General features: G+C 53.3%; 1 protein-coding gene across 2 annotated transcripts in view; it reads left to right on the forward strand.

The window, feature by feature from the left end:
- The window catches only part of LHPP (phospholysine phosphohistidine inorganic pyrophosphate phosphatase), a 134,885-nt gene that overhangs the window by 81,145 nt on the left and 34,227 nt on the right, over positions 1-19,513 (forward strand). Inside the window, exon 7 of one of the 2 annotated variants that reach the window (XM_060125918.1) lies at positions 5,643-5,838. The exons of the other annotated variant lie outside the window; for it this stretch is intronic. Within the exon in view, the coding sequence (XP_059981901.1) occupies positions 5,643-5,661 (19 nt within the window). The 3' untranslated portion in view covers positions 5,662-5,838. Of the gene's footprint in view, positions 1-5,642; positions 5,839-19,513 lie in introns of those variants that run through there. 2 annotated transcript variants of the gene reach the window in all.

The following is a 19,513-nucleotide window of genomic DNA, read 5'->3' on the forward strand; positions in this document are numbered from 1 at the left end:
GCTGTAGGACCTTGGTCCAGTAGAAGTTACTTAACCACTTTAAGACTCTGTTTTACATAATGGGGAGATGACGACTGAATTCCGTAACGTGCACGAAAGCTTAGCGTAGTGCCCGGCACACAGTAAGCACTCGGCCAGCGCTGCTGCTGCCGTTGCTGTAGTCACGGTCGCTGACAGGAGCAGTGGAGAAGCAGGGCACTGGGGTGGGCGTGGCGCACCAGGTGGGCTGTTAGGGGGGCCGCGTCTCTGCTTTCCCCACCTCGCGTCTCTGGGTCTGGTAGACCTGGGGGCCCAGCACTGACTCTTCTCCCTTCATTTCTGCCCACTCTCCTGTCTCTGCCCAGAGACTCTGAAACTGGCAGAAATGGCCAGGTGGGACCAGTTTCTTTAATGGAGGAATGAGACAAACGAGCGTGGGGGACTCCTCCACGGGGACCAGGTGGTAGTTCAGGGGCGGCACACGCACGTTGGGGGAGAAGATGAAACTCCTAGTGACAGTCGAGCGCCTGCTGTATGCCAGCTTCTGGGCTAAGCGCCGTGCAGACTCATTCGCGGATTCCAACAGCAGCTGGATGTAGCTGGCTTTTTAGTCCATTTCATGGATGAGGAAGTTGAGGCTCAGGGTGGTTGAGTCGTTGGCCCGAATTCATCCAGTCAGGGGATGCCTGGGCCAGGGTTTGAACCCAGCCATTCTCACCACCACTGTGCTCTCTCCCTCCCAAGGGGAGCCCCCTACCCGCTGTCTCTTGTGGGTGGGCCAGTGGGGCTGGGGGAGGGAGGGGGGCCAGATGGAGGAGGCTGCAGGATGCTGGGGGCAGCTGCCCTCTCCAGGGGGATGAGAACTGCACCCTGGAGACCCTGCCCGGGGTCTCTATCATGACCGTTAGCCGTTTTTTAAAATTCAGTATAATAATTTGTATTTTCTCTTGTTGATTGATAAAACTGTGGGCATTCCTGAGCTCCTGAGTTCCAGGCCCAGCTCTGCCCTGAGCTGTTCGCATGTGTTGCCTCGCTGAGCCCTTGTGCCAAGCCCACAGTGTGGGTGCTGTCATTATCCCCCTTAGAGATGAGTCAAGCCACTTGCCTGAGGTCACACTGCTGGGATGTTGTGGGGATGCTGACCCCACTGCTTACAGACACTGGCTCCTTTGATCCCTACCACCTTCAAAGGCCATAGCTATGAGGTGACAGCAGCAGAATTCAAACTCAGGCCGTCCAGCTCCCTAACCTGAGCTCATGTTCACTGTTAAAAATTTAGGAAAACCTGAGAAGTGAAAAAAAAAAGAAAGTAAACCTCGGACCAGCCCACCATCCAGAGGTGATTTCTGATAACATCTGGAGGTCCACCTTCTGCGCAGAGTACTTGGGTTACGTGTTCCGTCCAAAAATGAGATTAGGAGCACATGCTGTATTTTTTTTAGGTGATTAAAAAAAATTAATGTATTATTTATTTATTTATTTTTGGCTGCGTTTGGTCTCATTGCTGTGCGCAGGCTTTCTCTAGTTGCAGCGAGTGGGGGCTACTCTTGGTTGTGGTGCACGGGCTTCTCATTGCAGTGGCTTCTCTTGTTGCGGAGCATGGGCTCTAGGCACTCAGGCTTCAGTAGTTGTGGTACGCGGGCTCAGTAGTTGTGGCTCACGGGCTCTAGAGTGCAGGCTCAGTAGTTGTGGCGCACGGGCTTAGCTGCTCCATGGCATGTGGGATCTTCCCAGACCAGGGCTCGAACCCACGTCCCCTGCATTGGCAGACGGATTCTTAACCACTGCTCCACCAGGGAAGTCCCAGCACGTGCTGCTTTTGAAATTCCTCTCTTCAGCGACCAGTTCGAAAACACCGTCCCGCCTCAGTAGCATCCTCCTGTGTCCCCGTTTCAATGGCTGCATCCTACTCCACGTGGACACACCGTTGCTAGATATTCCATTGTTTCCAGCTCTTCCTTAGTGTAAACAGGGCTGCACTGAACATTCTTGGAGCAGGGCCTTGCACTTATTAGTGATTTTTTGCATTAAGACAGATTCTCACATGTGGCCTTGCTGGGTCAGGGGACATGCAAAATTCTGAGGGTTGTGGTACTTCTGCAGAATTCTCCCTCCCAATATCAGTCGTGCTCCCAGTACAGGCAGTGCTCTGTTTCTTTACATTCTTGCCAACAAATAATACCACCATTTAAAAATACTGTCTCCAGGACTTCCCTGGTGGTCCAGTGGGTTAAGATTCTGCGCTCCCAGTGCAGGGGGCCCAGGTTTGATCCCTGCTTGGGTAACTAGATCCTGCACGCATGCCTCCACTGAGTACGCATGTCGCAACTAAAAATCCCACAGGCCACAACTAAGACCCGGTGCAGCCAAAATAAATAAACAAATAAATATTTTTTAGAAACATCATCTCTACTTATAGAAGAAAGCTACCATCTTTGATTGCTAAGGAAACTCAACTTTGTTTTCATCTTCCTTGGTCACTGATTTTTTTCTCCTTCTGTAAATTGAATTGATTTAAATATAAATTGAATATTTATATCCTTTCTTACTCTTTATTGTATATTTTTAAAACCAAGGCTCTTCTTTAATGAGAAATATGCATTTCATCAAAGACGGAATGCAGAGTCTATGGCTCATTTATTCTCCAGAGAAGATGCTTCTTTTTTGTTCCTCTAATCCAATCAGATACTGAGACTACAAGATTTTGGCAAATTAATTTCTGCGTGTGAGACTGTCGGTGTGTATAAGGATCCTAGCCGAGAAGACTGCATTTTAATCCCAGTGACTCAAAGTTGTGAGGCCACTTGGTGTCACACTGACCAGGGTTGCAATCCCCACTCGGCTGCTTTCGAGCCCCGTGACCTGGGAATGCTCCTCAGCCCCCGAAAACCTTCACTTTCTGGGCTGTAGAATGAGGACCGCTGCGGTTGCCGCGCGGGTTACGTGAGGTCTGGGTGGATGTGATGGACCTGGGAGGGGAGAGGGGGGTTCAGATGTCGCTGGTCCTGGGTCAGGACTCGCTCCTGATGCTGTAAGAGGCCGGGCAAGTGAAGGAAGGGTGAAGTGCTTAAATAACTTGTCTCAGACCAGCTGGCTCCCCCCACTTCCCCGCACTGCTGATTAGATCGGCAGTGATAAAAAAGCCAGCAGGGCCCTTGGGTGCACCAAGGCCGAGGCAAAGAGAGGGAAGACTAGAGAAATCCTGCAGCTGAGTGATGGGCAGAGTGGGTGTCGCAGTTTGCCGCCAGTGGTCTCCTCATAATCGCTACTGTTTATTGAGCATTAAGGTGAATGCTGCCTTATCCCCATTCTGCAGATGAGGGGACTGAGGCACAGAGAGGAAAACAGCTTGCCCAAGACAGCACAGCTGGGGAGTGGCCCAGCCGGGACTATGGCTCCTTCTCGATGTGGCCCTGGGTGAAGGGTCTTTGAGGTCTGTGCCCAGCAAGTGCCTCCCCGACCTGCTTCTCGTGCTCAGTGTGTGCAGTGTGGGTCAGACCGCATCAGGCTGGAGAGGGAGGAAGGTGCAGAGGCGGCTCTGAGACCACGTCGGGCGTTGTGCAGAGTCTGATTCAGGGGACATGGTGAGACTGTGGCCTTCACCCAGGGGGCCTTTGGTTCCACTATAAGGTGAGGCCACTCATCCTGGATCTGCCACACCATCTTCAAAGGGCAGAGCCTGAACTCTTGGGCCTGGCATTTGAGATCCTCCTAGAACTGCCCCCCCAAACATTCTGGTCTCATTGTCCGTTCTCCTTACCTCACACCCTGAATTCCAGGCAGGCAAACCACAGCTAGGCTACTCCAGGCCTCCCTTCCTGGAATGCTCTCTTCCTGTCCCTGATTCCACACTCTTACTGTTTCTGTGAGTGTAGCCTCCTCCAAGAAGCCTTCCCCGGTGCCGCGGGGGAAATTTAGGCATTTCCTCATCTGACCCCCCAAGACACCTCATTCTTTTCTTCATCACAGTTCTCGTGACAGGTCCCTCTCTGCACTAGACCAAGAGCACCTGGACTCCCAGACCAGGGCGCCTTCATTTCTCTGTCCTCTGGGCTGGCTCCACTCCAGACCTGATTGTGAGTTGATGAATGAATGAACGAACGAACGTACAAGCGAATGGTCGGCAGATCCGGGCCTCGGGAGCGCTCAGCAGTGCTCGGCAAATGCCGCTGGACCAGGGGTGGTGGCCCAGGGGACCTGCACGTGCTGCAGCCCCAGAAGCACGCTGGATGCACCTCGGAACACATGCGTACCAGCCCCCTTGTTTGTGTTTGTAACTCAGGCCAACAGATAGCTTCATGTAGTTTGCTTTGTACTCAAACCTCTGTGTCCCCAGGAATTGGAGAGACAAGGTTGTGTAACTAAATGATGGCTGTCTTGGAGTAAGTTGCAGTCCATTAGTAAAATCCATTTCCTAGAGGAGGGTTGGGGTGCTGGTCTTGGGGTACGGCTGAAGCCTCATGTAACTTTGTCATCACCCAGCTGGTGGGCTACCTCTGGGGAGGCCGTCGTGGGCCAGGTGTCATCCCTACCTTGCAGAGGTGCTAGGCCAGGCTGACCAGGGAAGGGGGCACAGAGGGCACTGGGTCGGGGAAGCTATGCAGGAGTGGACTGTGGGAGATCGGTGGTGGGGCCCACGTGCTGGGCAGGGGCTGAGTGACGTGGCACACAGATGGAACACGTGAGACCTTGGGGAGTCCAGGGAGCCTGGGGAGGGTGCAGGAGTTGGGGAGGGGAAGCACAGAGGTAGCTGAGGGGTGTGACCTCGGCCCCGTCCCATCAGTGTGTCCTGACACCTCGGATGTTCACATTCAACCTGTCCTCTTGTACCTGCTTCTTCCCTTGTCCTTCCTGTCCTGTCTGCCTGACGCTGCAGAGTCACAGGAGAGAGGTGCCCTGATGACTCTGGGTGACAGTCGAGGGCGCACGAGGCTGCGAGAGAGAAGCAGCCACGTGGCCCTTAGTTCTCACGCCGCAGCTGGACGGACAACTGCATCAGCTGCCTCAGGGGCCGCCCTGCAGCTGCCAGGCCACCTGGCCTGGGGAACGGGCCCAGCAGCTTCCTGGGAGTGTTCTCAGAGCCTTTCTGGGGGAGGGAGGCACAGTGACCCTTCTGGAATCTGAGCCCCAAGTCAGGGAGCGGCTGGAAGGCTTCCTCCCAGGGCTGTTGGGCCTCATCCCCAGGGAGCTGCCGTCCGCCCTGCACTCACAGCGGGCCTACGTGCAGCTCATGCCTTGTGCTCTGCACAGCCCACTTTCTAGAGAAGCTCAAGGGCGGTGGGAGGCGTAAGCCTCTTGCCCAAGGTCCCACGGGGGCTCGGACGGGGCCTAGCCCTCGGCAGTCTGACTCTGAGGCCGTCTGTGCTCTGAGCCACTCGTCTCGCCTCCCTCTCCGTTGTGGGGGGCCCCAGCCTCTCCCGTGGGGGGCGGCGCTTGGCTCAGGTTTGCCCGGTTCAGATGCAGAACCTCCTGGGAAGGCTCGCTGGAGGACGTCGGGGCAGAGCCCTGCGCTGGGCGGGGCCGGGGGGAGCAGGCAGGGGCCACTCGCCATGCTGCCGCTGCTCCCCGCTGCTCGCCCAACATGTGACAGAACGGCTCACGACCCACTTTTATTTTGGTAGAGCTTTTAGTCCCCATTTACATGTTTTGTTTTTCCTTTATAGTCCCAAGTGTCGAGCCTAGCGGAGCACAGATGTCTCACCAAACAAAAATAGATCCGCTGCAAGGAGGGCTCTGCGGCCGCAGGCGTTCTCATGCTCTCAGCAAAGCCAAGTTCTCTCGCCAAGCGCTCTTGGGGAGGATGTTTGGGAAAATGTCAAGGCATTCATTTTTCTCTCGACCTTTTCGGTTGAAATTGCGGGGCCTTAACACTGGAAGTAAAAGAAGTTATAAATAAAGACGCAGCCAATGGCCAGGCCTGGCCTGCTCTCCCGACTGGCCACTGATGGTTTCTCTGCAGCTGTTACCAAGCACAGGGGTCCCGCGGTGGCCCTGCCTCTATGAGAGGAAGTTAACGATCATTTCCAGACAGCAGAGGGACCAAGGGCAAGGTTTCCACAGTAGCGAAGAGGGGAGGCCTAAAGAGAGAGGGGGCGGCAGAGGACAGCGCCCAGGAGGCCTAAGGGGTGGGCTTCCCCTAGACGGTACCATCGGAAGGTGCGTCTGAGAATGTCTGCTCAGTCTGTCCTGGAGTTTGGAAGTGTCGGTTCTTTACTGCCCTCTGGTTCTCCGGCAGCACTGACCATCTGCTGGAGGAGTCTGGGTGGGTCCAAGGGCACCTGCTGGCCATGCCTCCCAGCTGGCTCTGACTGTATTTGCTCTCCTGCACTCTCCTGGCTGTGGGTCCCAGGCTCCTGGCCGGGGGGCTGGCTGGCTTCCCCAGAGCCCACATCCTTCCAGGGAAGCCAGGACCTGAGTTGCCTGCCGACATGAAGGCCACCCGCCAAGGCCACAGAGGGGGTGTGATGGTGGGGCTGAAGGTGTGTCTGCTGGTAGAGCGGGCACACGCGGGCCCCGGTCTGCCCGGGCTGGAGGCCGCCTTGCTGTGGAGTTACTTCCCGCAGGATAGCGAGCCGTTCTTTTGCCTTCGTGCTGGAGGACTTCCTTCGGCAAGTCTGGTCCGGCCTGTGGTGCGGAGAGCTTGGTTCTTAGCAGTGCTGGGTTTTACTGCACTTTTGGTCCTTTGGTGGCACTGACCGTCTGTTGTGGGGCCTGAGGGTGCCTGTGTGGGGTGCGTAGTGCTGGCTCCGGGGCCCGTGGAGAGTAGGTGGCCGCGGAGTGACTCCCTGCAGTGGTGTTGCCACCCGAGGGGCCACCAAAGCTGGAAGCCTCGAGGCTGGCCATGCGGCAGCTTCAGGCACGCAGGGAAGAGGCGTAGTTTCCACTTTCCAGGTCCTGGATCTGGCTGGTGTCTCGTGCAGTGGCCCCAGAGTCCTGTCTTGACCACAGCTTATGATCTCAAGGTATAAACCCAGGTCCGCATGAGGCAAGCAGCCAGTGACGGGTCCGTATACTCGCTAGTTAGTTTTTCATGGGAGAGATTTTAGTTTGGTTTAAAAATTTGTTTTTAATTTTATAAATGTAATGTGTTCACACTGGAAAATTTGGAAATTATGAACAATCTGAAAAGAAGCAGCTTAAAAAAAATCCTTTTGTAATCCACCGATAACGTCAATTAACATTATGGCATATTTCCTTCCAGCTCCCTCCTCTTTTTAGTATTTTTAAGCATAATTGAGATTGTGTTTTACGTACAGTTTTACAGCCTGTACTTGTCAGCCTTGAAATAGGCTCATCTGCATTTTCTATATGGGCTGCAGGGAGAAGACCAGATTGCTGAGGTTTAGCTGAAGCTGTGGAAGAAGGAAATCCAAAAATATCCTTCTCATTGGCTTTGCACAAGGAGCACCATGGCCTCATGTTTTCCTTCTAGTAAAATAAAGGCCGAATTAGCCACTAAGAGTGACCCCCCCCCCCCGATGGGCGCTTGGTGATAACGCTCACAGAGTGCGTGCTGTGCTCTCGGTCGAGACCATAGACGAGGAAGGGGCTGCCACGGGGGGAGTGCCAAGCCCAGCCCCTTCCTGAGGAGCTCCTCGAGAGCTCTCAAGGGTCTGCTGGAAAGCAAACACTCTACAGGGAGCTGAGGGGTCTTCTGTCAGACACCCACTACTTCTTCGCCCTAGACCCACCCTGGTTACAAGAGAAAACAACCTAAACCATGAAAAGCACTTGGAGAGACTTCTGCTTCTGACAGGATGGAGTAGAAGTCCTTTCCCTAGTCCTCCGGCTCAGTGCAACTGAAACCCCGGATATTAGCTATGAAACAAACAATAGAAGACTCTGAAAGGTGGAGAGAAGAGGGCAGCCCGGCCAGGGACCACGGGACCCAAGGAATGAAACAATGGTGGGTTCCCTGGGTTTTCTCTTTGCTTTGTAGACCCCAGACTTGGAAGTGAAGAGGCCAGCAACCCGGAAACACCGGTGGGCACAGAGGAAAAGCCCCCACGGAAGCCTGCTCTCTCAGGCAGCCTAGCAAGACAGAAACTTGCAGACGATAGCCACTCTACACCAGCCAAATACCATAGAATCAACTGTGGTCTCTTCCCATCCATGCCAGCAAGGGCCCAATGGGGAGCCTAGACTCCCACCTTTTTTATTTTATTTTAATTTTGGCTGCGTTGGGTCTTTGCTGCATGCGGGCTTTCTCTAGTCGTTGTGAGCGGGGGCCACTCCTCATTGTGGTGTGCGGGCTTCTCATTGCGGTGGCTTCTCTTGTTGTGGAGCCTGGGTTCTAGGTGCGTGGGCTGAGTAGTTGTGGCACGTGGGCTCAGTAGTTGGGACTCACGGGCTCTAGAATGCAGGCTCAGTAGTTGTGGCGCACAGGCTTAGTTGCTCCGCGGCATGTGGGATCTTCCCAGACCAGAGATCGAACCCGTGTCCCCTGCGTTGGCAGGCAGATTCTTAACCACTGCCCCACCAGGGAAGCCCAACTTCCACCTCCTTGAGGCTGTAATGAGCCCCTCACCACTGGGGTTGGGGGGTGTCAGAGGAGGCCAGGTAGGTAGGGAGCCAGGGTGATAAAGAGGGCTCCTCAGCTGGGGGGGTCAGTGGTGACCACATGGAGATCCTGTGCTTCTACCCCAACCAGCAGTAAAAAGGCCACCCCCACCCACTCCCACTCACCGTGTCGATGGAGGCCATATGGGAAGCAATCATGAGGCATTCCTGGTCCTTCCAGCCAGGGTGGAACTTCCACCCTGGACCAGCAGCAACCAGTGCCCCACCCTCACTTCAATGTCAACAGAGTCCCAGTGGGGAACCTGGATTTCTACCCCAACTGGCAACTCTACCCTCTTTCAACTGCTGGAGTTGTGTGTTCCCCAAAGAGCCAGCCTAAAGAGAAGGTTTAAATAAGATCCAGAGTCTCATACCATAATACCCAAAATGTCCACATTTCAATACAACATTACTTGTCATACCAAGAACCAAGAAAATCTCAACCTGAATGAGAAAAGTCAATCAGTAGACACCAGCAATGAGATGACACAGATGTTAGGAAAAAGATTTTGTTTCTTTTTTTTTTTTTTTTTTTGTGGTACACGGGCCTCTCACTGTTGTGGCCTCTCCTGTTGTGGAGCACAGGCTCCGGACGCGCAGGCTCAGCGGCCATGGCTCACGGGCCCAGCCGCTCCATGGCATGTGGGATCTTCCCGGACCGGGGCACGAACCCGTGTCCCCTGCATCGGCAGACGGACTCTCAACCAGTGCGCCACCAGGGAAGCCCAGGACAAAGATTTTAAAGCAGCTGCTTTAAAAGTGCTTCAACCAGCAATTGCAAATATGCTTGAAACAAATGACCAAGTAGAAAATTTCAACAAAAATGTAGAAAGTCTCAGCAGATAGAAGATACAAAGAAGAACCAATGAAAACTTTAGAACTGAAAAGTACAGTAGCCAAAATAAAAAACTCAGTGAATGGGCTTGATAGCCCCTTGGAGGGGACAGAGGAAACATCGGTGAACATGAAGATAGAAAAATAGAGGTTACACAGTGAGAAGAGAAAAAAATAGACTGGAAAAAAATGAATAGACATTTCACCAAATAGACAGATAGCAAATAAGCACATAACAACAGGGGTCCCCAACCCCCAAACTGTGGACCGGTACCGGTCCATGGCCTGTTAGGAACCGGGCTGCACAGCAGGCGGTGAGGGGCGGGCGAACGAGCAAAGCTTCATCTGCCGCTTCCCACCACTCCCCATCGCTCCCCGTCGCTCCCCACCAGAGGCTCCCCGTCGCTCCCCACCGCTCTCCGTCGCTCCCCACCACTCCCTGTCGCTCCCCATCGCTCCCCGTCGCTCCCCATCCCTCCCCGTCACTCCCCATTGCTCCCCGTCGCTCCCCACCGCTCCCCGTCACTCCCCATTGCTCCCCGTCGCTCCCCACCGCTCCCCATCGCTCCCCATTGCTCCCCGTCGCTCCCCACTGCTCCCCGTTGCTCCCCGTCGCTCGTGTTAACTGCCTGAACCATCCCACCCCACTGCCCCGGTGGGTGGAAAAATTGTCTTCCACAGAACCAGTCCCTGGTGCCAAAAAGGTTGGGGACCGCTGCAAAAAAGATGTTCAATGTTATTAGTCATTAGGGAAATGCAAAACACCACAATGAGCTGTCACTACATACCTATCAGAATGGCTAAAATAATAATGACAACAGCTAATGCTGACGAGGATGCTGAGAATCTGATCACTTAGACATTGTTGGTGGGAATATGAAATGGTGCAGCCACTTGGAAAAAGAGTTGGGCAGTTTCTTAAAAATCTAAACACGCAACTATCAGGAATCCCCTGTCAGTCCGATGGTTAGGATTCTGTGTTTTCACTGCCAAGGGCACCGGTTCAATCCCTGGTTGAGGAACTAAGATCCCACAAGCCACGTGGCATGGCCTAAATAAATAAATAAACATGCAACTGTCACAGGACTTGGCCGTGGCACTCCTGGGCATTTATCACAGAGAAGTGAAAACTTACGTTCACACAAAAACCTGTACATGAATGTTCATAGCAGTTTTTCTCCAAGCCCCAGACTGGAAGCAACTCAGATGTTCATCAGTGGATGAATAGTTAAACTGTATATCCACTGCACAGAATACTACTCAGCAAGGAAAAGAAACTATTGATACAGTAAATAGATCTCCAGTGAAAAAAGCCTATCCCCAAAGATTCTGTGCTGTCTAATCCATTGTATATAACATTATTAAAATGATAAAATTGTAGTGATGGAAACGGATTAGTGGCTGGCAAGGATTAAGGTGTGTGATGGGGTAGGAGGGAGGTGGGTGTGGTTATAAAGGGCAGCACGAGGGATCCTGGTGGTGATGAAAATACTCTATATTTTGACTGTAAGTGTATCAATACTTTGGTTTTGATATTGTTCTGTAGTTTTGCAAGATGTTATTATTAGGGGAAACCACATGGGAATCTACAGTTATCTCAAAATAAAAGTTTACTGAAAAAAACAATGAAACTGGGGTGGGGTAGGGGAAACCCCTTTGTATGTAGCAACCCAGAAAAATGCCTATGATATAACCTGAAGTGACAGGAGCCGATGACAGACCTTTTTATTTCAGAGTGATGACAATTCTGGAATAAGCAGGCTTGTTGGGGGAAAGAGACTGGAAGGAAACGTACGTTGGGTCAGAGGATTGAAGTCAACCTGTTATTTATCGGTCTGTCTGTCTGAACATTGGTCTCCTTCAGTCCTTCTTGGTTCTCCAGTGGGAGACGGATGAGGAAGAGGGTGGTTGCAGTGTAGGGTGCTGAGCCTGGGGTGGGTCTGTGCGCTATGCGTGGAATTATGGGTAATGTTTTCTTCTTATCTCCAAGTTCCAAACGTGATATGGCTATGTTAATTTTTTATGATGGAGGAAGTTATATATTAGAAAAGGAAACCACACGAGCAAAGTAAGGCCCTTCTTCTAGCCATTCTTGGGGGAGCTCATAGGGTGCACTGGTCACTGCACAGTCATCTGACAACAGCTCTGGGTTCCAGGGACTCGGGGGGTGGGGTGGGATTTGCTCTGAGCCCTTTGCTGCTAGGGCTTTCCCCTGCACTTCCCTGACACAAGCGCATCCCAGAACCAGATGGCTGGTGGTGGGCCTCACAGGCCCTGTTCTAGACTGTTCTCCCACAAAGCCATAAAGCAGAAGGAAATTCCCAGGCAGCAGTGGGGCAGCGGCTGTCACAGGAGCCCATGTCTCCATTCAGCGGTGATGTCCTTACCCAAACATGTCCCATGCTAGGTTCTGTGATACTGAGGTTTGTAATAAGAAACATATATTTGGTCTTCCTCTCTGTTTCTGGCGCAGAGCCCCTAAAACCTTCGGAATTTCCTAACTGATAAAGAGCAATAAAGGTATCTCATGTTCATAACAAACTCCTTTCAGCCACCTCCGAGTTTATGTTAATGCGGTGACTTTTGGAAAGTCCCAGGGATGGATCTGGTTGCCAGGGGAACCAACGTTGTGATTAGAGGGTTGGTACTTTCATTTCCCCCTAACCACCCCAGTGGAGGGGAGAGGAGCTGGGGGGTGCGGTCAGTCACCAGTGGCCGATGATTTAGTCATTCATGCCTACGTAATGAAGACTCTGTGGAAACCCAGAAGGATGGGCTTCTGGAAGCTTCTGAGTTGGTGAACACATGGAGGAGCTGGGAGAACGGTGTGCTGGGAGAGGCCGTGGAAGCTCCTTGCCCCTTTCTTCCTACCTCACTCTGTATCCTTTATAATACCCTTTAAAATAAACTCGTAAACGTAGGCCAATGTTCCTCTGAGTTCCGTGAGCTGCCCTAGCCAGTTAATTAATTGACCCTGAGGAGGTGGTTGTGTACACCTCTGATTTATAGCGGGTAGATCAGAAGCACAGGGACCACTTGGACCTTGGTATCTGAAGTTGGGTGGGGGACAGTCTTGTGGGACTGAGCCCTTAACCATGGGAGCGGACACTCTCTCCAGGTGGACAGTGTCAGAACTGACTTGGATTGTAGGACAGCCAGCTGGCGTGGGAGAATTGCTTGGCGTTGGAAGCTCCGCGCATTCTTAAAGCACACTCTGCTCAGATGTGCAGAAACCGCACACCAGGTGACGGGCGAGGCCCACCTGAGATGCTCAAGGCCTCCCCTGGGCGAGCTGCCCCTTCCTGCAGCATCCCGTGGCACTGAGAGGCAGGTGTGAATAAGGAGGGCATTTTTCTCCCCTTGGAAATGATTTTTGGTTGAGGTAGAGGGTTTTGTTTGTTTGCTTGTTCTTGGACCGAGTGCAGAAGTAAGGCCTCGTAAGTAAGGCCTTGCATCCTTTACTGGAAATCAGTAAAGAGCACAGGTCCTGCTGGCCGGCTTTGTAGGTCACTGTCCCCAAGAAGTCACTTGTTGGCCTTTCTCCGCTGACATGCATTTAGATTTAGGGTTACGGCTTAGCTTGGGGGGAGTGGGACCCATCAAGCTGGGTTTCTGGGTTTTGCACCTATTTTTAGAAAGGGCACTATTTTTAAATTGAGAACCGCCAGCTGAGTCTCCATCTGTCCTTCAGAGTCGGCACTGGGAAGCGGCCCAGAGCTCAGAGACCTGACATGGAAGTGAGGCGGCCCCTTGCCTTGCTTCCTGGGTGGCCACCTTCATCCAAGAATTTCAAGGTCTTTTCTGGTATCAGTTCTTGGCACGTCTGGGTCCGTCGGGCGGGGAGGAAGCCCAGCTCCCACTGTCCCCGCGTGCAGTCACAGACCTGGGGGCATCTGGCCTTGCTCAAAGTCACCGGGCAGCAGCTGAAGAGGCTGGCAAACAGAGCCTGGACTGTGCCTGCCAGCTCCCTGCTCCAGCCCAGGGACTGTGTTACAGCGGGTCCAGCTGGCTCGGAGGACCACTGCTGCCCCTCTCCGTTTGTGTGTGGTGGAGAAAATTGGACTTTATACCTTCAGAAACCTGACAGAACAAAGGCACCAGGTGGAGAGAACCCCTGCTGTCCTCAGAGGGCCTCTGCGGGGGGGGCTCAGTGCGGCCCGCTCAGCCCCTGGGTGGCCGCAAAGCTGGGCTTGGCCACCGTGCACTATTTGTTGTGGGCAGTCACCATGCTACGCTCAGCGGGTGAGGCCCAGGGACAGGTGCGCTGAGCCCAGTGGTTCCCCGGCGCACCTGGCCCAGGGGTGGCACCTTCACCAGTGTCTCTTAGGGGCCAGATCCTGGAGACAGGACATGTCATCATATCCCCTCTGCACGCCCAGGTGCCCTCCCGGTACCCGGAGTCTAGTTAGCGTCATTGGGTCCCCCGGGACAGCACTCTGGGAAGCGTTGTCCTTGCACCCCAGGGGCACACTGCTACTTGTTTCCTGGTGGGGCAGGAAGCTGGGAGACCTTGGGTGCCAGCCACCACTTCGGGGCCGCTTTTCCCTGATTTTCCCAACATTGACATTAAGCCGTTTGGCTAAGGTGGTGTGTGTTGCTGGCGTAACTGTAATGTAGGCCTTTGGAGCGCTGGAGCAGCTGGGCCCAGCTTGCAAGAGTCAGGGGACTTCCCTGGTGGCGCAGTGGTTAAGAATCCACCTGCCAGTGCAGGGGACACGGGTTCGAGCCCTGGTCCCGGAAGATCACACGTGCCACAGAGCAACTGACCCCTCAAGCCACAACTACTGAGCCTGCGCACCTAGAGCCCGTGAGCCACAACAAGAGAAGCCACCGCAACAAAGAGTAGCCCCCGCTGGCCGCAACTAGAGAAAGCCCCTGCGCAGCACCGAAGACCCAACACGGCAATCAATCAATAAGATGGGTCTATCTTAAAAAAAAAAAAAGTCAGTTGTGCGCATCTCCCTGGCCCTGGCCAGCCGTGTCGTGTCGGTAGCTTGAATCAGCCGTGCTGGAAGTATGGACAGTCAGCAGTGCTGCAAACTAGGGATAATCCCCGACCCCACCAGGAGCCAGTTTACCAGCCGCCTCTACCTTTTGGGGTCTTTTGTGCAGAGTTAATGGGATCCCAGCAGAAGCTTGGCCAGGTCACCGTGAGGCTGTTAGGGTGAGGGGTGGGTGGGCAGCCGAGCTCTTCACCTCGGCAAGGAGGCCAAGGGTCTGAGGGTCCGCAGCTGTGCCTGGAGGGCGGTTTGTTCATCTGGGTCCCCCTACCCTTTCTGGTGGATTCCCCAAGGCAGCCTTGCTTTGCCCTGGAGCAGTGCCCTACCTCATGACCCCCAGTTCTAGGAGTGAGGGCCCCCAGGCTACACTGCCTTATCCTCCAGGCAGAGCTCCCAGCAGGGGAGGGGAAGGGGAGAGGGCAGTTCGCTGTGACTCCGGAAGCTCAAGCTGGGGCTCCTGCCCTGGTCTCAGAGTCCCAAAGGGCGTGGACCCTGCACCTCCACCCTCTGGACACCCCAGCCCTTTGTCCCAATCTCTGTTGCGGCTAAGTGTGCTTGGGTCTGTCCTCACAGTGGACTGCAAGCTCCCTGTGGGCCAGTCCTGCCTTGGTCAGCTCTGTGTCCACAGGCCTGGGTAGAGCAGGACGCAATAAATGTTCCTTAAATGAGGGAGAGGACACGCAGCAGGGAGTTAGCATGTGCTCGTGGTGACCAGAGGCACAGGTGGGTCAGATCCCAGCCCAGCCACTTGCCGCCCGCTGTGTGCCTTTGGCTGTCCTCCTCAGCCTTGGTCTCTTCCGCTCATAAATGGGTGTAGATAATAGGATAGAAGACACAAGTAAAGTTCTTGGTCTACTGCCTGTCTCCTAGCAGTGCTTAATACGTAGTAACTAGTATTATTGTTATTAATGAAAACATCCTTTATGGTCTCCTCTGTGGGCAGTTTTGAGTCTTTCAATATCCCCGGATGACCACAAAGCAGCAGTCTTGGTGACACAGGGCAGTACTGTTGGTTAATATTCCGGGGCAGCCTCACGTGGTTACTTGTGTTACTAGCTGTGGTTGAAGGAGTGATATTCTCCTGGGTTAGACACCTGTGCGCACACCCATGCACACGCATGCACAGGTACCCATGCACACACATGCATGCATTCAGGCACTACATGGACACACAGGCACACCACGTACAAGCACACATGCACACACGTGTGGATGCCCGTACACACATGCACACACTGTGTACACACATGTCAACATGCACACAGCTGCTCCCTGTAACCTCTAACACATGGTTTCAGTAGCTGTATAATGTTCCATGGTTCTTCCTAAAGTTCCTTTAAATTAACCTTATTGAAAAATAACAGTGGAGAGAAGTGCCCATATCATAAGTGCACAGCTTGATGTATTTTCACAGAGTGAAACATATCTCAGTAACCAGCCCCAGGTCAAGAATCAGGACATTTCCAGGCCCCCAGAAGTCCCCACGTTCCCCCCTTCTGTCACTCCCCCATTACCAGGACGACCACTTTCCTGACTCCACGTGTTTACTTTATGAGATGGACCCACGCAGTGAGCTCCCTCTTGTGTCCTGGCTTCTTCTGCTCGGCACCGACTCTGACATCCTCCCGTGACTGTGTGTAGGCGTGGGTGGTCCACTCATTGCCGTTCAGTTTCTGCTGGTTCTCCATTATACTGATGTGGGCATTGGGGGCCATTTGGAATGGGGCACCGGAATATTCCTATGCGTCCTGTGCACACGTGAGATGCCTTTCTGCTGGGTGTGTGCTTGGCACTGGGAGCCCTGCGTCTGCTGCTGTTCGTCATCAGAGTCCGGTGAGGGGGACACAGCTGCCAGGTGAGAGCCTGGGTTTCCAGAGCAAGCGGGAATGCGGAGGGCAGGGCAGCCTGAAAGCACAGTTGTAGCGTGTTTGAGAACTTAATTCCTTTCTATGACTGGATGCTGTTTCATCACATGAATGTGCCATACTTTATTTATCCAGGCATCAAGTAATGGACACTTGGGTTCTTTCCACTTTTTGGCTCTTGTAAATAATGCTGCTCTGAAATTCCATGTACAAGTTTTTGGTAGACATATATTTTCCATTGTCTTGGATATATACCTACTTGTGGAATTTCTGGGTCAAATGGTGACTCCATGTTTAACTTTTTGAGGAACAAGCAGCCATTTTTAAAGACTGGATAAGCCTGTGTAAGGAGAAGACTAAATGTATCCACTTCCATTCAAGAAACTTAACATAACATGGTAAATGTGAGAACCTTTTGAGCCTCGGCCCAAACATCCCCAAAAGTCCACATGCATTACCTGGGAGCCGTGTCCCCACGTGTCTGGGAGGAGGACCTTGGAAGGTAGAGGGGCCGTCGTGGTGTTGGTGGTAACAGAGTCCAGCCCATCAGTGAGATCAAAGAAACTCATAAATGGAAGTGTTTTCATGGTTTTTCCTCTGCGTTCACTCCTTTAACCAGCTCTCGTGGGATGGGTGTTCGGGGGCCGTCAGCATGCTGGGGAGACTGAAGTCCCTGCTGCGTGGGCTCGCGGGCTAGCAGAGGAGGATGGGCGATGGCGAGGGTAAATAGGCAGGTTATATTCTATGCGAGAAGACAAGAGGGGCTCTAGACCGTGAGCAGTGTGCAGGGATGCCGTCTGCCGTGGCTGCAGGTGCAGCGGTGCAGGGAGTGAGAGGCGTCGGGGCTTCTACTTTTATTCTGCCAGGGTGGCCCATGGCGGGGTTTGCACAGAGGACAGAGCTGACTTGAGGTTTGGAAGGGGTCCCTCTGGCTGCTGTGTTGAGAGATTACTGGGGGGTGAGGGCAGGAGCAGGGAGACCGGTTAGGAGGCTTCTGCAGAAATCCACCGAGAGGTGGTGATCCCTTGTACAAAGTAGTGGAAGCACAGTGTAAAGAAAATACCTGTTCCAATAACACAGAAATACGTACACTGGATCATCGTTGTGCTCCGGAGATAGTCATCACTGTTGCCGTTTGACATGGGTCCCCCTGGACTGTTTTTTTTTTTTTGGCGGTACGCGGGCCTCTCACTGTTGTGGCCTTTCCTGTTGCGGAGCACAGGCTCCGGACGCGCAGGCTCAGCGGCCATGGCTCACGGGCCCAGCCGCTCCGCGGCACGTGGGATCTTCCCGGACCGGGGCATGAACCCGTGTCCCCTGCATCGGCAGGCGGACTCTCAACCACTGCGCCGCCAGGAAAGCCCTGGACTCTTTTATGTGTGTATAAACACGTACTTTTTTACTTTAGTGGGATTATACCGTAAGTATAAAGTTCCGGAATCTTGTTTCCGCCTTCATACACCCTGGGAGTCTGTGTCGATGTATGTGGAACCACCGTCTTTTTGCAGCTGCGAGGCACGTATGACACAGTTGGGCTGTTATGTATTTAATAATTCTCAGACTCGAAGACCTTGCTGTTTCTACTTTTTCACTATTTTAAACAATGTTGAGGTGAAAATTCTTTTATAGACATATGTGTGGATGTTTTTAAAAATAAACTTTTTGGGGCTTCCCTGGTGGCACAGTGGTCAAGAATCCGCCTGCCAATGCAGGGGACAGGGGTTGGAGCCCTGGTGCGGGAAGATCCCACAGGCTGCAGAGCAGCTGGGCCTGTGCACCACAACTACCGAAGCCCGGGCTCCTGGAGCCCATGCTCTGCAGTGGGAGAGGCCACCGCAATGAGAAGCCCGTGCACCGCAACAAAGACCCAGGGCAGCCAAAAATAAATAAATAAATAAATAAACTTTTCATGTTGGAATAATTTCACAGGCACAGAAAAGTCGCCGAGATGGCGCAGAGGCTTCCTGTCCTCTCTCCACCCAGGTTCCTCTCTTGTTAGGATCTTATATTCCACGGTCCACTTGTCACAACTAAGAAACCGAATTTGGTACATACATTGTTAACTAAACTCCAGACTTGGTCTGGATTTCACCACAAACATATATTTCTGTATACTTGTTTGATTATTACTTTAAAATAAATTCCCAGGGACTTCCCTGGCCGTCCAGCAGTTAAGACTCTGCGCGTCCACTGCAGGGGGCATGGGTTTGGTCCCCGGTCAGGGAGTTGAGATCCCACATGCTGCGTGCCATAGCCAAACAGTAAAAGAAATAAAACTAAAATACAGTAAATTTCCAGAAATGGAATGGCTGGGTCAGAGGGAACGTGTAGTTTAAGTCCTGCCTTATTGCTTCCAAGAAAGATGATGCTGGGTCGTCATCCCACGGAGTGGAGGAGGGTCCCATTGCCCCCACCCTCACCAGCTGCTGAGTGTTGTCACCAGGGTGAGAGCGTGGAGCTCTGGACTCTGGGTCGCCTGTGTCATCTCGGTCGTTTTGCAGACGAGGAAAGCGAGGCCCCGAGAGGGAAGGTCCCTGCTCCCGGTTATGGAGCGTTGAGTCTCAGAGCCAGGATGGAGCGGGGCAACTTCGCACTCCTAGCCCGAAACACCGAAGATTCTACCTTCCCAAACGGTGATTTCGTACGCCTGAGACTTGGACAGGTCCAGGTTCACATTTGAGACATGGGAAGCAAAAAGCCACCCTCACAGCCTGCAGGCGCACAGGCCCAGGTGCCGCGGTGCAGCTGCCCTGAGCCTGGGGTCATCATGCTGTGCCCGTGCACACACCAGGCTCAGGTCCACCAGCCCCAGCCCCGGTGCCCTGGGAGCTGTGTCCGTGGTCGCACCTGGTTCGGAGCAGGTGACTCAGCACCCCAGTGCTGGCTCCTCTGTGAGTTACATCTTCCGTCGGACAGCGTGTGCTCTCTGTGTGCACGTGTGTGAAACCTGCAAGACAAGCAGATGAGACCCTCCTGCCCAAGTATTTGTTGTTGCACAGAATAGAAAGTCATTTTTGACATATGGCTCTCAACACACAGCTACACCAAACCAGCAGAACGGTGCCGAGGGTTACAGGTTCCCCGGGAAGTGGGAGTCGGGAACCACGCCGGCTCATCTCCCTGCGGGAAAGTGCCCTTGGGATTGGTTCCCTCCCCAAGAGCAGCGCCCCCCAGGGGACTTTGTCATAGTCACCTCGGAACCCCAGAACTCCACACACGCAGAGCCTGACTCGGGGCTGTTGGGGGCATACCTTTGGCTTTAAACTTCACGAGATG

This window comes from Lagenorhynchus albirostris, chromosome 16, assembly GCF_949774975.1.
Source record: "Lagenorhynchus albirostris chromosome 16, mLagAlb1.1, whole genome shotgun sequence".
Lineage (NCBI taxonomy): Eukaryota > Metazoa > Chordata > Mammalia > Artiodactyla > Delphinidae > Lagenorhynchus > Lagenorhynchus albirostris.